The sequence below is a fragment of the Lissotriton helveticus genome, chromosome 9 (assembly GCF_964261635.1).
Source record: "Lissotriton helveticus chromosome 9, aLisHel1.1, whole genome shotgun sequence".
NCBI lineage: Eukaryota > Metazoa > Chordata > Amphibia > Caudata > Salamandridae > Lissotriton > Lissotriton helveticus.
Genome location: NC_136070.1, coordinates 952516057 through 952534493, shown reverse-complemented (window position 1 = coordinate 952534493; position 18437 = coordinate 952516057). Strand labels below are relative to the sequence as shown.

General features: G+C 43.4%; 1 protein-coding gene across 1 annotated transcript in view; it reads left to right on the top strand.

The window, feature by feature from the left end:
* The window catches only part of LOC144783326 (acylamino-acid-releasing enzyme-like), a 352393-nt gene that overhangs the window by 104939 nt on the left and 229017 nt on the right, over positions 1-18437 (top strand). The window contains exon 5 of the mRNA XM_078662358.1: positions 12980-13055. Coding sequence (XP_078518484.1) covers positions 12980-13055 — 76 coding nt within the window. The remainder of the gene's footprint in view (positions 1-12979; positions 13056-18437) is intronic.

Genomic DNA, 18437 nt, shown 5'->3' with positions numbered 1-18437 from the left:
GAAACACCCCGGACCTACACCATGTGTCAGGTATTCTCTTCTAAAGTACCGTGAGGTGATTCGTGCCTGTGGTTGTCTTAAATTTACACAACATGTAGTGGTATGTGATTGATAATCCAACCATAAATACCTATTTTCAAATCCGTTTTCTTTTTCTGTAAAATAAAGTCATTATTTTGAATTATATATATCAATTTTATAGATGAGTGGCATATTACCATTAATTTTACATTTATTCGCAGTGATTAACTTACTTAGTATGCGGTGATAATTCCAACCCGCATAGGGGTTCTACGGGGGTCTTCTGTTATAATGTCCACTCTATTATGTCCAATGGACTCCACTTCACACTTTGGTTAAGTTTGGCTGAAAGGAAGTTCAGTATCCTGTATTAGTATATATTAAGATGCCATTAATATTGAGTAAACTCTTTTATTTCCTTGTACTATTTAAATGGAAAAGATTCCACCCGTTCCCGGAAGGATCCCCTCCTTGATATTCCATCTCATGACAGGTAATCGATATTTACCCGAATAACATAGCATTCGCTAAAACCCATATATAGTTAACTGTAACAATAACTATTTTCACAGTGTTTCCCTATTATACTTCGACCTGCCACTAGTTTCTTTCCACCCGCTAAGCAGTATCCATTTTATATATTTAAACACCCAAGTCACTGCGGTGTATGAGCGCATTCTTCCCCTAGTACTCGCTCCGTTCCGCTTACCTTTCGCCTCGATAATTTTTTTTTTATTTATTTATTTTTTTTCTCCGGTGCCCCCGTTCAGGATTAGCGTGTTCGCTCAATCATTATTCTTTTCGAATGCCCCGCGTCTTTATTTAGAAACACTTCCGTGTTTCAAGCAGAGGTACCCGATTGGTTGTTACGGGTCATGTGATCCCCGTTTCACACATCTCTATCAATTGGTCCAGAGCAGTCTCGTGGGTCTATCTAAACATAACTTTCCGTGGCAAATTAAGGCGCCATCTTATAATATTCTTTTTGAATAGAATTTTGATTGTAGACATGTAGTTAATAGAATATATCAGTAGTTATGAGGCTTTTCGAGACATACCTCATAGTTTCTATTAGGTATTTTCAATATTCCTATCCATCAGATTTATTTAAACGGTTTCATTGTTTGAAACGAGTTTTAGTTTATACTTATTCGTTTTCTTATTGTACCCAATCTATATGTAGCACCACTCATTTTTATGAAAGACATGTTGGCGACTAATTTAATTAAACTAAACAGATTTATTTAGGTTGTTCTTTTGAGTTCAGTTAGAAAATTTATTTATTCTTTTGGTTCATGCGGGCCTAATTAGAACTATTAATTATTTTGTACATTGGATCAGTTTTCGTGTTCTATAGAAACATTGAGTTATCATATTCTTCGGGTTTCACAGAAGCACGCAATCGTGTCCCGTGCAGTAAAACATATTATGAGAGGCCACGTCCCGGTTGATAAATGAGATGAATTACGGACCGCTTGTCGTTGTGTCATGCATATTACCCACGTCGCCCCTATAATTAATGTGCTATTGTGAGTGTTTTGTTTGGGTGATGCTACTTCCATTCAATACTTACCAGTATTCTCAAACGTGTATGATTCAAACAAGTCGTAAAATGTGCCCATATGTGTTCATAAGTGTTTCTTAGTGAACTATTGATCTCTCCAACATGTAGGGTCAGTACATGGTCATGGTACTCACATTACCGGATAGTTATTTTGTCACATCTCATATACATACATCATCAGGAATACATTTTTTATATACATTGGAAACATAAGTGACATTATCAGGAATCATCTTCTATTTTATACTGTCCCCATGTATCTATTATGTCCCTAGAAAGTAGTGTAGCTCATGGTCAATATTTAAACCATGTTCCACACTGCGCATTTTCATGATCCAGAGAGCCTCTCTCTGTCTCAGTGTTAGCTCCCTATTTCCGCCTCTAGGGTGTCTAGGTGTATGTTCTATTCCAAAGAATTCGAACATTCGATGTGTTTTTTGTGCGGGGCAGATTGACATATGGGCAGCCACAGGGTATCGCATATCCCCCTGTTTAACCGCCCTGATCTGTTCATTGATTCTTTCCCTTAACATCCGTATAGTACTGCCAATGTATTTTTTACCACATTTGCAGACAAGGATGTATGTCACGAATTTTGTCATACAGTTGATATTGGTGTGAATGAGGTATTTTCTCCCAAAAGGACCCTCAAATTCTGTCACTTTTTTGCAGGCCCATTTACACGCACTGCAGTTGTTACAACCATAAAATCCTTTTGAATGTTTATCCAACTAACTGTCTTGGGTTTTTACATTTGGATAACTTGGGCTTAGTAAGTTTCTGATTGTTCTCCCTTTTCTATAAGTCAGTGTTGGTCTTTCAGATATGTAATCCTTGACGACAGTATCCGTTCTAAGCAGATGCCAGTGTTTGGTCAAGCTTTTCATTAGTATTCCAGACCAGTTATTGTAGCCTGTTACTAGTCTTATCTTGTCATCTTTCTTTTTGTTCCTTGACTGTTCTTTTTAAGTATCTGCTCTTTTGATTTTATTTATCCTTAGTTCGGCTTTTTTTAAGATTTTCATATTATAGCCACGGTTCTTGAATCTGTTCAGAACTCCCTTTTTATTGTGTTCAAATTCCTCATCTTTACTGCAGTTGCGTCTGGTTCGTATAAGCGCACCATACGGAATAGCTCGTATTTGGTGTGCAGGATGAGCACTAGACGCATGCAGGAGTGAGTTGCACGCTGTCGGCTTTCGAAATAGTCTGCTGTGGATTTTGTCATTGTCAGCAAAGAGTTCTATATCTAAAAAAGGTATTTTAGTGTTACTTGATTCCATTGTGAACTTGATGTTAAACTCATTGCTGTTTAGATACACATGAAATTCAAGTAGTTTGTCTGGAGTTCCCGTCCAGATCATGATACAGTCGTCTATGTACCTGCCCCAGTAAAGAATTGAGTCATTCCATTCTGTGCCCATTTACAATAGGTACAGTTTAGATTACACTGGAATATCAGCAGTAATTTATATAGATATGAATCAGGTACATGTCTTTCTTACCAGTTTCAACAAAACAAGTTTAAGAACTGTTTAGAATACACAGGTGTACGCAGTGGTATCATATATGTGTACCTTTTGAATGTTTTACATCAGTCCTACAACTATTAATTAATTGTGGTACTGAACAGTTAAAAAGGTTTTCGCGGCTAACTGGTCATTTGATCTTTACAATCGTAAATGTCTTTGTGGTCATTTTGTGCAGGATGTATCTATACAAGACAGGGCTATTCGACTTCTGGTTTTTAACCACGGTGCAGATGATGAACAGTCTTGTCTAGGGAAGGGTATTGCTCATTAGGAAGATCTTCACTTCCCTCTTGAATGTTGCCAGATTTGGAATTTTTCTAATGTTTGGAGGGAGTGAATTCCAGGTCCTGGGTGCCTGTCCAGAGAATGCTCTGTCATATGTTTTCTTCATCCGAAAGATGGGCGGTTTCAGCAACAGCTCTCTGGCATTCCTGGCCGGTCTGCTTCCCCCTGATAGATACATTTTCTGGGCTAAGTACATTGGTAGTGGAGTGCTTTGTGGGTAATATAAGCCAGTTTAAGTTGAATTCTGGCTTCGCATGGAAGCCAGTTTAGTGCTTTCAGATGTGGGGAGATATGGTCGTATTTTCTAGAACCTGTAATGAGTCTTGGGGCCGCATTGAGACAAGCTTTTAGTGGTGCTGTGGAGATTTTTGATAGACCTTTTAGTGTTGTACATCCATATTCAATCCTTGAGATAACCAGGAATTGAACTGCCAATTTGAGGTCCTCCGTAGTAATGAATCGTTTCACTTTTCTAATATAGTTCAGGTGAAACAGGGCACTATTAGCCATTGATTTGATGTGGACTTTCATGTCTAGGTTCTTCTCAAGCGTGATTCCCAGTGATTTGGTTGAGTCAACTAGGGTAGGTGTGCAGCTTAGAGCTGTGATCAGCTTGGTCCATTCCTTCACATTTGTGGGGTTCTTCGGCGGTGATATTAATAGGAATTCTGTTTTTTGTGCATTTAATTTCAGATGATTGCTTGTTAACCATTGTAATTACATTTTTAAGGCCTCATTCATTGTTTTGATCTCTTCCAGTGACGATATCTTCATATAGATCTGAGTGTCATCTGCCTACATGTGATAGGATATATTTGCGTCTTGGAGGATTCCTGTAAGGGGTTCGACATACAGATTGAATTGTGATGGAGATAATGTTGATCCTTGTGGGACTCCAATCGAGTTTGGGCATGATGGGGATAGCGTCTGGTTGACCAGGAATCTTTGTGTTCTGTTCTGAAGGAAGGATTTAAACCATTTCAGAACATTTCCAGATAGTCCCATCCTGTCTTCAAGCCGGGTTAGCAATTTTTCATGATTTACTGTGTCGAATGCAGACGACAGGTCAAGAAGAACTTGTAGACATGTTTGATTATGATCTAGAGCCTGTGGTGCATCATCCACTAAATGTAAGATTGCTGTTTCCATACTGTGGCCTTGTCTGATACCAGATTGGCAGTCGTCCAGCAGACTAGAATTATTGATCAGCTGATTTTGCACACATTTTTCAATTCGTTTGGCAAGTAATGAAATATTGGTTACTGGGCGAAAGCTTTTGGGGTCTGCCGTGTCCGCTGTAGGTTTTTTTGATGATGGGTAGGACTTGACCTGTTTTTAGGCACTCTGGTAGGACCCCTGGAGATAGTGAGGCATTGATTATTTTTCTCAATATTGGGACAACGATATGGTTGATTCTTTTTAGACATTTAAAGGGAAGGGGGTCATTGTCTGCCAGTCAGACAGAGACTCAAATTTAAGGCTCTCTGTCTGACATTTAAGATTCTGAAACTCTGTTCGCCTCCTGCCCTTGTGGGCCTTGTTTCTTTTTATGTCCCCACGCGGTCTCTTAGGTCGGAATCTCTTTTTCTGGCAATCAAACCTAGGTTCAGACTAAGCAGGATGGGAGGTCGTTCCTTTTGTGTCTTGGCAGCTGGACTATGGAATTCCCTTCCCGTCCATATTCGTGCCTTAAATAGCCTGACTCTCTTTAGACGTGCTATAAAAACCCACCTGTTTGCTTCTGCTGACTGATTCTCCTTTTTTCCAGCATCGACTTGTTGTGTTGTGGTACTTGATCAGGCGCCAGGACGCCCCTTCGCTGGGGCAGCTGTGCGCCCAATAAAAGTTATTAACATAACATAACATAACATTGTAGTGGTTATTTGGTTTGATATCCGAGATAGTTTTGGCAATGATATTCTGGTCATAAAGGTTGAAGGTCAACCATTGTGCTTTGTTTTTCGACCTATCATGATAATTTTTCATGGTAGCATCGTTCTGTGGAGGTAGTTGGCTAGCGAGGTGGTCGGCTGCCATCCTGAGATCTCTTTCAAACGTGTTGGCCTTGTCTGTGAAGAATGTTGAGAATTCCTCGCAGCTCAATTTAGTTTTAGTTGCTTCTTGGGTAGATTTGGCCAATTTATTGGATTGATGTTTTAACATCTCTAAAAGTTTCCGTGGTCTGTTTTTGGAGTTATCCAATTTGGATCTAAAAAAATCCTTTTAGGCGTTGAGAACACTTTTGTTGTATTCATTTCTGATTTTTCTAAGAGTTTTTAGCTGGGGGATGATCAATCAATCAATCAATCAATCAAACATTTGTAGAGCGCGCTACATACCCGTGAGGGTCTCAAGGCGCGGGGGGGGGCTACTTCTACTCGAAGAGCCAGGTCTTGAGCAGTCGTCTGAAGGTCAGCAGGTCCTGGATTTGACGTAGGCCGGTAGGGAGAGTGTTCCAGGTCTTGGCGGCGAGGTAGGAGAAGGATCTGCCGCCGGCGGAGGTTTTCCGGATGCGTGGAACTGTGGCGAGGACGAGGTTGGCTGAGCGGAGGCTGCGGGTGGGGGTGTAGAAGCTGAGTCAACCGTTAAGGTATACTGGTCCGGCGTTGTGTAGGGCTTTGTGCGCATGGATGAGGAGTTTGAAGGTGATCCTCTTGTTGACGGGGAGCCAATGTAGGTCTCTCAGGTCGGGTGGTATGTGGTTACGTCGGGGGACGTCGAGGACTAGTCGTGCTGAGGTTTTCTGGATGCGTTGGAGCCGTCTTAGGAGTTTGGTTATTGTTCCTGCATAGTGGGCGTTCCTTTAGGCCAGTCTGCTGGTGACGAGGGCCTTGGTGACGGTTTTCCTCGTGTCTGAGGGGATCCACTTGGAAATCCTGCGGAGCATTCGGAGGGTGTTGAAGCAGGAAGCGGAGATGGCGTTGACCTGCTTGGTCATGGAGAGGGCGGAGTCGAGGATGACCCCCAGATTGCGAGCGTGGTCGGTGGGTTCCGGGGGTGTTCCTAGCGATGTTGGCCACCAGGAGTCGTCCCAGGCTGAGGGGGTGGAGCCGAGCTTCAGTCTGCTCTCCTTCATCCATTCGGTGACGGCCTTCATTCCTCTGTGGAGGTTGGTTTTGGCGGTGCGGGGTCTTCGGTGAGGGAGATGATCAGCTGTGTGTCGTCGGCGTAGGAGATGATGTTGAGGCTGTGCTGTCGGGCGACGTGGGCGAGTGGTGCCATGTAGATATTGAACAGTGTCGGGCTGAGGGATGATCCCTGTGGAATGCCGCAGATGATCTCGGTGGTCTTAGAGCGGAAGGGTGGGAGGCGGATGCTCTGGGATCTGCCGGAGAGGAAGGATGTGGTCCAGGCCAGGGCCTTCTCTTGGATTCCGGCATCGTGGAGGCGTGCTGTTAGGGTGCGGTGGCAGACTGTGTCGAAGGTGGCTGATAAGTCCAGAAGGATGAGGGCGGCTGTTTCTTCTTTGTCCATGAGGATCCTGATGTCGCCGGTGGCAGCAATGAGGGCGGTGCTGTCTCCATTTTCTTTCTGCCAGCCTCAACTTCAGTCTGTCTTCATTCAGTGTCCCATTAAACCATGGATTTAAAGTTTTCTCTGTTCATCACGTATGTTCCCGTATATCTCATGATGTTGTATCAGGTTCCAAATGTATAGACCCTCTGAAAGCTGTCCCCAAATGTATCTTGAATACACTAAGAATGTCCCTTGCATACTTTTTTAAGGTTCACTTATGATGAAATAGAAAAGATGGATCAGAAGGAAAGATACCATAAATGAAGTTACCCAGATAATGTCAATAAGGTATCCATGTATGAAGAGTTTTTAATGAGATACAACAATTTGAGCTGAATGAGTACAAAGCATAATTTACTGTATTGAGTTGACTTTGCCCACTAGGCCTTGATGTGGAGCACATACTGCTATGTATTTAAGAGTGATTTATTGGTGATATAATGTACTGGTATTTGGTCTGATACCATTGGTGAGAAGAGGTGACAAATCTTCACCCTAAGGACCATAAGATGAGATTGGTTAGTGGGCCAGTGGCTGTGGCCCTTCCTAAGGTGTCCTGGGTATAGATCACCGCGGCTGTGGCTCCACCCCTCTCCTTCAGCTGAGACCCGGCCCCCCCAGGGTTGGATCGTCGCACAGGGGCACAATACAGCATTAAGACTGGTGCAGAGTGGCGAGGCCCAATACCGTGTCCGTGGTTGTGGATGGCATATATGGTATGCCGCTAATGTGCCCTCCATGATGATGAAACCCAATGTGAACAGGCTCTTAACTCTCGCTCACTAAAGACTTGTCGGCCCCAACCATGCAGGGTGGAGGCCCCCTCGATCAACTGGAGTGTATGCTTGAGAAACACTCAGAACAGTTCGACAAACTTTTGCAGGATACAAGATAGCAAAACCCGCGTTGCGCCCTGCGCTGAAGAAATTACACTCCCAAATGTAACTCATGAGTTCTGACATTGCGGGCCTGCAGTTGCTAGCTGATGACGCTGAGGGGCAATATTCGGTTTCTGGGCCTGCCTGAGTGTGCCGAGGGACCAAGCATGGAGCTGGTTTTGGAACAATGCTGATTGTCACTGTGCTAGCTGGAAACGCCCCTAAGTTCTTCTCCATTGAGAGGGCCCATAGAGTGCCCAGCAGACCCCCACCACCCGGGGTGGTCCCACGCCCTGTGGTTGCAAGCCTCCTGAATTACAGAGACAGAGAATTGATTCTGCAGCCCTTTAAAGCCAAGGGGCCCTGGTGTAATGAGTGAGCAATAATAACGACCTACCCAGACTACACAGCGGAGGTGCAGTGGCGCCGCAGGTCCTCTGTGGTGGTCAAACAACAGCTATGCCAGATGGGCATAAAATATGCTATCCTCTTTCCTGCCAAATTGCAGGTACTCGAGGGGGACAAGTCACACTTCTTCAAAACACCCAAGGAGGCCTGGTCCTGGATCTATATGAGGGGAGGACTGTCTGCAGTGGGGGAGGTATCCCTTGCCTGGGTGATGCAGAGTCTGCAGAGACTACAGTGCACCCGGGGGCGTTGGTCTCAACCAATGACTGAACAGACATCTCAATATTGATTGTAGATGTGCTGGTCCACGGTAAAAACCCTTTTATTGCACTGTCGCCAGACACAGGAAGGCAGCAAGGCAAGATGTCGCAAGCTGAGCACATTTGACAGGCGAGAGGAGCAATAGCAGAACAACGGACTGTGGAGGGCAGAGGGGAGGGGTGAGGGGCAGTAAGCCAACCATGCAGGAAAGAGCAGAGAGGCTGCGGCAGCACATCTGACCGCAAAGGGACGGAAGGAGGGCTAGTGGCATCAGAGTGGACCTTGGAGGGCAGGGGAGATGGGGTAAGAGTACCTACTCAGACAATTAAAGGCAGGAAGGAGCAGGCAGGGCAGCAAGCTGGCCATGCGGGAGGGGCAGTAGGGGTAGTGAATGCACAATACACCACATAGGACAGATGGTAGAGCAGTGGCAGCAAAATGGACCATGGAGGTTAAGAGGGAGCCAACAGAGGCATGCACGTGAACAAAGGAAAAAAGGGTTAGGAGTGCAGGGGTAGCTAGCTGACTATGGAGTTCAGGTGGGAGGGCTGGGGCATGCACCACATGGACAATGGATGTCAAGGTAGAGGGAGGCTGACCATGCAGGGAAGGTGCAGGAGCAGTGGCAGCACAACGTATCCATGAAGGGCAAGCGGGTAGGGGACTGGAAGCACAGCTGACCATGGAAGGCAGAAGGAAGGGGCAGTGGCAACACAACTGATTTTGGATGGCAAGAGGAGGGTTAGGGGCATGGACTCGGACACTACAGGGCAGCGGATAGGGGACAGGGGTAGCAAATTGACCACCCATGGCAGGCGGAAGGGACAGTGTCAGCACAGCGGGCCATGCAGGGCAGGTGGGAGTGGCAGTGGCAGCACAATGGACCAAAGAGGGGAGGGGGTAGGGACACAGACTCGGACAAATGTGGGCAGGGTTTTGGCTCAAGGTTCATAGCTCAGCCTCACCCTCACCCTCTTCAACTCGTACATGATCTCTCTGGCCAACGTCATCTGCACACACAACATCAACATCCTTTCATACACCTAGGACACACACCACCTACTCTCCCTCTAGAACAAGACCTCCAACACAAGAAAGAAGTTTACCTCCTGCATGACTGAAGTCACTAACTGGATGAAAGCCAAAAGTCTCAAGCTCAACATAGTCAAGATAGAAGTAGTATTCTTCAGCAAGATCACTTCATCATGGTACTGTAACTGGTGGCCAGTCAAACTGGGACCTACATCCACAATGAGAACCCACATCCAGAACCCATGGCAAAAACCTCAGAATAATCATCAACAGCAAACGGTACATGACTGCACAAGTCAACGCCGTCACTGCATCCTACTTCTACTCCCTGAAGATGCTGAGGCAGTTCTTCAAGCTCTCAAGCAACATTAGAAAAACTGTCACTCACGCCCTAGTCACCAACAAGTTGGACTATGGTAACACCCTCCACATCTGGACCAACAAGCAACTCACTAGAAGAGTACAAGCCATCTCGAAAATTATCTTTTCCTGCTATCACTTGTCCAGAGATGAGCCCTACCTAGGAAGAAAGAAATGTGGGCTATTAACGCTTTCCTTAGTGCAAAAGGTCTTTGCAGGATTCTGTTGCAGCCTTGACTCAAAGAGGACCTGTTGATTGATGACAACGTTCTGCTTTTGGATAGAGATTGCACTGGATACTCCCCTAGTAGACATAGGGGCATTTGCTTCAACAGCTCACCATGTTCATAGTGCCAAAACACCAAGGACATTCAAAGGAAACATCTGTTCAATATTTAATGAAGAGAGCTTCTTTATAATTCAATTTCCACCGTATGCTTTTGGCAGGTATTAAAGCGGGGATATCAGTCCAGAATGTGTTTGAAATCTAGTGCTCTATTGCTCCTGCTTTGAAGGTTTTTTGAGCAGTGTGCAGATATTTCTAACTTTGTATTTTTCTCACTATATCACACTATTCTATTCTGATGTCTTGGTGTGGCACAGGTTAATATCTTTTTTTTAAATATAATAAAGATTTTTCATTTCAGTATCTTGGTGGATGAACAGTTGTCATGGAAATAGATGAAATTATTTTGTATTTATGCCATTGTAGACCCGTGTTAGGTGTGTGTCCACTTTCAGAAAATTAATCTAAAACCTGTCCCTGCCTGGAATCTGACATATTGAGTTTAGAGTAAAGGTGCTCAGGTTTCATCACATGGGGTGCCATATAAATCACACAACAGACTTTGAATTGATTTTGTCAGTGAGAGGGAGCTAGTGCAGTTCTTTCAATGCAGAAGAGATGTGTTTGAACCTTCTTCATTTGGGGCCTGGTCGAGCAGCTGCATAAAGAATGGTTTATTGGTGTCAATGAGGAGTCTGTAAAACCACTATGGCCCTCATCACAAGTGGCCCAGAAAATAGGCTGTATTTTACCCACCCCCGGAGTTACTGATACCACTGGTCCCGCCCAGTAAATTCAGGGGAGGAGAAATCCTGGTCCATTGCGAGGTGGGCCCTCAGAGTTTCCAAAAAAAAAGAAGAATTACTGAGGGAACTGGTTATTCCAGGATAGATTCTCCCAGTAATTTCTCATTGTTCCTCTCTACTTTCTCTCAGAAATTTGGGCTCAGTAAAAGTAAAAGAAAGTCTTCAGTGCTATGGAATTGGCAAATGTTGTTACTGGCCTCGTTTAAATTAAGATGCTATTCATAATGAAGACCTGAGTATTGCGTTACCCACCCAGGATGAGGGCCTGGGCTATGAGTGGGAACTTCATAGGATGAAGGAAGAGCTTGATTTTGCACAATCACATAAGCTGGTATGATCCTTGAAAGACAAAGAACTGTACTGAACACCTCTTCAGTTGGAGAGATGGTGAGGCTTCCTGTCTAAGGGGCACTCTCTGTTCCTAAAGGTGGTCTCCTTTAGTGGTCAAACATAACAGCTGCTGGTAATTCCTGGGAGAATGGCAGAATATGTTACTACCTTACCTAGTCTACTCCTTGTCTTTTGAGATTTGGCCTTCCGGTTGTAGTAACCGGTGTAAACTTAAGCGAAAACGTAAGATATGTTTTTTCCACTGCTATATTAACTTATAGTTTATGTAGACCTTGAACAAATGTCATCATAGCAATGCATGGATACTCAAACGTCCATAGAACCATTATCAGCAAATAGATAACCTCATAGAGAGCATACTGTAAGGAACCACTAATGCTAGCTAGATGTCCTCACCCAGGTTAGGCATGGAGGAAAGACTAATTGATTATATCATTGACATTCCATGGAGAACAAAGCAGCAGCTACGTAGGTTGGCAATGGGTGTTCACATGAGAAGAAATGTTGTGATGGCTAACCAACAGATGGCCACAAGCCCACGCCTTATGTATAGAACTCCTGCTCAGCTTAGCAGCTGGCCAAGATCTGCAGCCATACATAGTGGGTACTGGGTATAGGACTCATCTTTCCATTGTTCCATCTTTCCATCGTTTCCATCTTTCCATCGTACCCTTTGGCCAGTACTCCGGCATGCAGTGTCTGCAGTGCACAGTGTGTGGTCAAGAACTGCATGCACTGGGCATGACACATGGCAAGAGTACCCATGCTCTCAGTATTCTCTGGGCACAGACTCAGGCAATTCTCAGTGGGTTCTGAGAAGAGGACATGACCACTGGCCATTGTCATTGCCCTGTGTCCACTTCCCTAACCCATAAGAGCCTCTGGGGGACATATGATTTCTAATTCCCTATGGACATTGAAAGGTAATAATAACGGTACTGACAGTGTTACACCAGTATAATATATGTGTATTTTAAAGTGTTTTCGTGTAGTTCCCATTGGCTGACACACGCAAGTTGCTGGAAAGTTGCAACACCCATCCTCCCACTGGAATTGTCACTATGCGGCACCCAGTAGCACTGGGTGGTGAGAACGAACTTACAGGCGTAGCAAGAACACTCGACCGCTCCTATGTGAAAGCTATACTATTCCGTAATTATGACGACCTGACAGAAACACCCAAAACAGTACCGAGAATGTCTCCACTTTAGTTTGGTGGAAGGTTAGAATATCAGACCTCCAAGCAGAGCTCACTTAACTTGGACAACCCATCATGAGCACCCTTAACTTGGATAAACTACTACTGAATCAGTATAACATATTAGTACTTTTTTATATTGGGTATTTCCTATTTGTGTACCCCCCATGACTAGATAAAATGGTTGCAAGACTCCATACCCTTCCCTAGGGGGGCATTCACCGGAGTAACCTACAAAATGGCATATAATGGCATTAAGCATGAAGACTGAGGATAGAAACACCTACCTCCCATGCAGACCCAATATAATTTAGGACCACAATGACTACAGCACAAAGCATGACTTGGATAGTGGCACTGTAGGCATGGTTTTAAATTTTGTTCATGGTTAGATCAATGAGTGATGAATTAAAAGTAGTAACATAATGAGAACTAATATTGTGATTGTCTAGTCCATGTTGATCTCAATATGTCTTTTCAGATCTGGAAAGGAAACAGAAAAGTAAACAATGTGGACCTGACTGCTTTAAACAAGCATGGACCAGTTTACACAGATGGTAAGACAGAATCATTGTTTCCCAACAACTTGATTTTGATTTTGCCAAGGTACAGGGTTAGGTTTGACAAGTCTTCAATGTCACATTGCTAAGCACAAGAAGGAATAAACAAACCAAGCATTGAGTAGGGCAGTAGTCCTCAAACGTTTTTGCTCAGACGCCCCCACAGCAAAATGTTTTGAAGTCAGGCCCCCTTCAAAGCTTTATGGCAAGAATTGTGGGAGCGGAAAGAGCAGGGCTGAGCGCAGGGTTGGGGCTTATGACATAATTTTAAGGAAACCTTTCATTTAGCTCATAATCTAAATTAAATATTAGACTTATGCCAGAGCTAATGTATCAAAGAAAAACATCGGCATTGGCATTGGCTAAGCGGTGAGCGCATTTTTATTATTTTATTTAAGTTTACCTCGTCGTCATCTGTAGAGTTCCCCCCACCCCGCCGCTCTTACCCGCTCTTACCTGAACAAGCCGTGCCTGGTTTCAGAATGTAAAGGAGTACATTTCCCACTGATTAGTTTAACTTGCATTTATTTTTCATTTAAGGTGTGTGTTCATTTTTATTTTTCTATGCAGTTACCTGAAGGTGAAAAAAACCCAGAATAATTACAGAACATTTTCTTCTTGTTAGCTACATCTTTGACCCTAACACCCCACTCACTGTGCCTGCCCCTGCCCCAACCACACAGGATTAGAGCTTTCCACTATTTTTCATGCACTTAAACCTGCAGATGTAAATGAAGACAACCTGGAAACATACCCAATAAATAAGCTCGTGTTTCCAGGCTACCTTCATTTACAAGTACTTGCAGACGCATTTGCGCACCCCTTTGAATGCAGCCAAGGACTGCCAGTGGGGTGCACCCCACAGTTGAAAGACCTCTGTCATAGGTGAAGTTAGAGGCTACATCTTCAGATTTCTACATGTTTCAGCTTTTACTTTGTTCTAGACATTATCACTGGAATATATAACAATCCGAGATACGTTCTCAATATAAAAATATAAAGAACAAAGACCCCATTTCCTTAGCCAGAACAATCTTCCATTAGAGTTCATTCTCTCTTGAGTGGTAGATCTCTTATTCTTCAAATTTCTGTGTGATCACCTTGACGACACCAAAGTAGAATAAGTCTTAGGGGCACATTAGGATGGCAAAGCCCGCCCGCCACCCTAGCGGAAATCGGGACCGCCCGCCTAAAGGGCGGGGGTCCTGACATTGCCATTAGGATGCGCCCGCCACAGTGGCGGGCACATTCCTCAATTTAACATTGTGGCAGGCGGTGCTCACTGCACCGCCCACCACAATGTTAAAAAACAAAAGCACGCCTTTGCACAATCGAAGAGGCAGGCACCGCGCGGTGCCTGCCTCTTCGATTATGCAAAGGCAGGGGGGTACCACAGGTACCCCCCCAGTGTGCCACCCCCCTTTGGCCTTCACTCTGGGGGCCCACAGGGGCCCCGCAGAGTAAACACTGCATGCCTTTCCGCCACAGAAAGCCATTGAAAAAAGCCCATAGTAATATGGCGGGCGGTGTCTAACAGACACCGCCTCCATGTTACTCGTTTTCCGCCCCGGCCGCAAGGCGACCGGGGCGGAAAACAGGCTGGCGGAGGCAAACCGCCCGACATCGTAATGGACCCCTTAATGTTCTAAATTTTCTGCTTATTTCATCTATTATTCAGACTTCATGGTGCCGCTTTGTTGAATCGTGTTGCATATATATATATATTGATGTAACAGGATCATTTTTAAATGGTGAATAATTGATTAAACTAAATTCTTTTATATGAATATCTATTATTATTTGTACAGCATACTAGAGACTGAATCACTGCTAGACACTTGCTTGAATTTCACTGTGAAATTGAAGGATGCTCACCATGTTGGAGACTGAAAACCCAAAAGAAGAACCTGCACTTACCCACGCTCATGAGCAGCGAAGTAGCTGCCTAAAACTGAGACGAGAGAGCTTGAAACTCTATGACTAATCAGCTGTTAGCCACTTAGCTAGGAGTGCCAACAAGGGCGCCAATTAATACATTATGTGATAGTAGGTAACTATAAACTTTGAATTGGACTATATCAATCAAATACACAAGACATTATAAAACATTAGATGTTAATAAATCTACTGTTTTGACTGAGATTAGAATTGTCACCATGTACCGATTCATTGAGTTTCCCCAAAAGAGACTGCATGAACTGCTCGGCTCTATCAACTTTCCAGACCCAAAAAACAATAATTAGGGAAAGGGAAACCTAAAAGACCTGCACCTAGGACTGAATCAAGGATCAGTAGCAGTGGTTCTAAATCTAGACACAAACTCATGAAGTACATTAACTAGATAACTATATCATCTAAACCAGTGACTTAACTTTCTTTGCCCAAAAGCGGATGGAGAAAAAGTTTAACACTTTCCTGGTGCCGGGGCTATTGAATTTTGTCCCCTTGAATGTTTGAATGTATTAGACAAAACACAGAGCGTCCCAGGTTCATTCAACTTGACACTCACACTTAATACTTATACAAATGATGGGAGAAGGCTTGAGTTTTAGGAAGGGCAGATGAGGAACATTATAAGGATTTTGCGGTCCCTGGGCCAAACTAATTTTGTGGGACCCTGTTCAGAACAGGTTTGGAATTTATGATCCAGTTTCAGCTCTTTCATGCCCTCCTCAGCCAAGATACAGACACGGACCCAAGTTCAAATTCTAAATGTGTTTTCATCTTATATTCAGGGATAGTGAGGTATGTTTCAATGTTGTAATACAGAAACTGGCAAATATTATTGTAAATAATCTCGCTGACCCTTTCCTGTTTTGAATATGTAAAGTCTGGTCTCACTAAAAAAACAACTTTATGGATGCTACATGGTGTGTGTGATCGAAGTCCCGAAGGGCCAAGAGCCATGTGATTAGTCCCGCCAGTAAAGGTCTTGTTTAAGAAACACGTCTGTGAGAAGCTGGCAAATGCCAATGTGGTAAGTTCCCAGTGGAAGGATTAAGTTCCACCTGTGTGGTATAGAGCCTGATGTGTGACAAATGTCTGTGTGGTACAGTAAGTCACTGAGTTAAGATGATCCTGTGTCACAATTCCCTGTTTAAAGGCCAAGTACCGTGTATTAAAAATGTCTTGTGTGATGCATGATTCCTTCCATGTGATAACTGTTCATGTGGATAAATGGTCTGGGCCCATCGTACAAGGGGACAAAATTCAATAGCCCCGGCCCTGTTAAATAAGTGCCGGTGCTTAGCACCTGAAAGCACTGGCACAAATTAAGCACTGGCGATTACCTCCCAAAATGCCGCTATTGCTGGATTTTTTAACGCCTAGGCAGTTAGTGTTGTTAATAACGCGATAACCAGGCAATATTATCCAGTGATAGCGGGCATTAAAAAAATTAACGCTAATCGCCCTTAGCGTTAGATTTCCCTGTTCCTTGTTAATATGCCCCCAGGTGCCCTATTTTCTTTAACATTTTAGTTGGAAGTTTGTAACTTTAGCTAATGTGTTAATATGGGTTAAGTAATACCGATCGCCAAGGTGTTGATGATGTGAACGGTTGTTTTTTATGAATACAGCTAAGTGTCATCAGTATATTGGTGCAGGTTTACACATACGTAAAAAAAAAAAATCTTACTGCTATTGGCTGCTGGACCACAGACTCTTCCCTGCCCCCTGCATTTATGCTCTCTGGTGTTACAAGCAGTCTTAATCTGACTGTTTTCACAAGTGAAGCCTTTGATGAATTCTGGTGCCATTCAACAGAGCTAAAGGATTTATATTAAGAGCGAGACTATAAGGGTTAGCCAACCCGTAATGAAGGCATAGGTCCTGTCATTTGAGGATAATAATGGGAAAACGAAATCTATATATATAAAAACGAATGTATGTCTGTCCGTCTGTCTGTCTGTTTGTCCTTTATGCATTACTACACCATTCATCGGATCGCCATGAAACTTTGGGAAGTTGTTGAGTACAGTCCCCCAAAGGTTTCTGGCATAAATTTTTATTAAATATTGGCCTCCCAGGGCCCTCATAATCTTCCGAATACTGATGTACGCACCAGACGGAAAAACAACAAATCGTGTATCCACAAGCACTCGAATAAATAAATAGAATTAAAACACCATTCATCCGATCGCCATGAAACTTTGGGAAGTTGTTGAGTACACTCCTGCAAAGGTTTCTGGCATAACATTTTTTAAAATATCGGCCCCGTGGGGCCCACATAATCTTTCGAATACTGATGTACGCACAAGACGGAAAAACAAAAAATCGGGTATCCACAAGCACTCGAATAAATAAATAGAATTAAAACAGCATTCATCCGATCGCCAGGAAACTTTGGGAAGTTGTTGAGTACACTCCCGCAAAGGTTTCTGGAAATAAAAATATTTTTAAATATCGGCCCCCCAGGGCCCTCATAATCTTTCGAAGACTGATGTATGCACCAGACGGAAAAACAAAAAATCGTGTATCCACAAGCACTCGAATAAATAAATAGAATTGAAACGACACTTTGAAATGTTTTCCATATTAAAATGAATAAGTTTCAATAAAAATGACACAATGTAAATTGAAGGTTATCATAATGAGTTAAATTGAATTTCCTTTCTTCGGAGATCGCAGCAATGCGCGACAGGTATGCTAGTAATATATAAATACTCAAAATATATAGGATTTTGTGTAAGTAAATTTACAGACAGACAGATTTTCTCTCTACCAAAGGTAGGCACTATGGAGATCATATGGTTAACAAATAACAGTTTTGTAGTGTAATGAGAGAATGTTGTAGTAGCAAAGAGAACAACATCCTGACAGTGCTTAATTTGAACCGGAGCTTTCCGGTGCTTAGCACCGGCACTTAATTAGTTTCCGGTGCTCAGCACTGGCTCCTAATTGTCAACACCATACGTGGAACAGTCCACCACATGGTGGCGCTGCTCATCTAATTTGGAGATGAGCAGAACAACAGTAGTTTAAGACTACAATATACATTAAAATTGCTAGCACCTGCCTCCCCAGCCATTCCTTTAGCTTTGGGGATCTGGAATAATCTGAACTGTCGCATTTACATGCAAGAGAGATGGTTAGTAGTTCTTTTGCCAGCAAGGACAAGGGTGATGGATGGTGCAAGCTGCAGTGGCCTCCTGGTTAGAGCCCTGGCACTTAATCTTTTACAAATTAAGCACTGCATCCTGAGAAGTATTGTGTAGCTTGATAACTATGCAGAGAATGTAGGTCATATAATGAGAAGTTTAGGTTAATTTCAATATGTTTGATTTGTCACTTTATTCACTATATGGGTGACAAAAGGTTGTATTGCTGCCTTTACGAATATTACAGACAATTCTGAATGCTTTTCTAATATAACAGGTT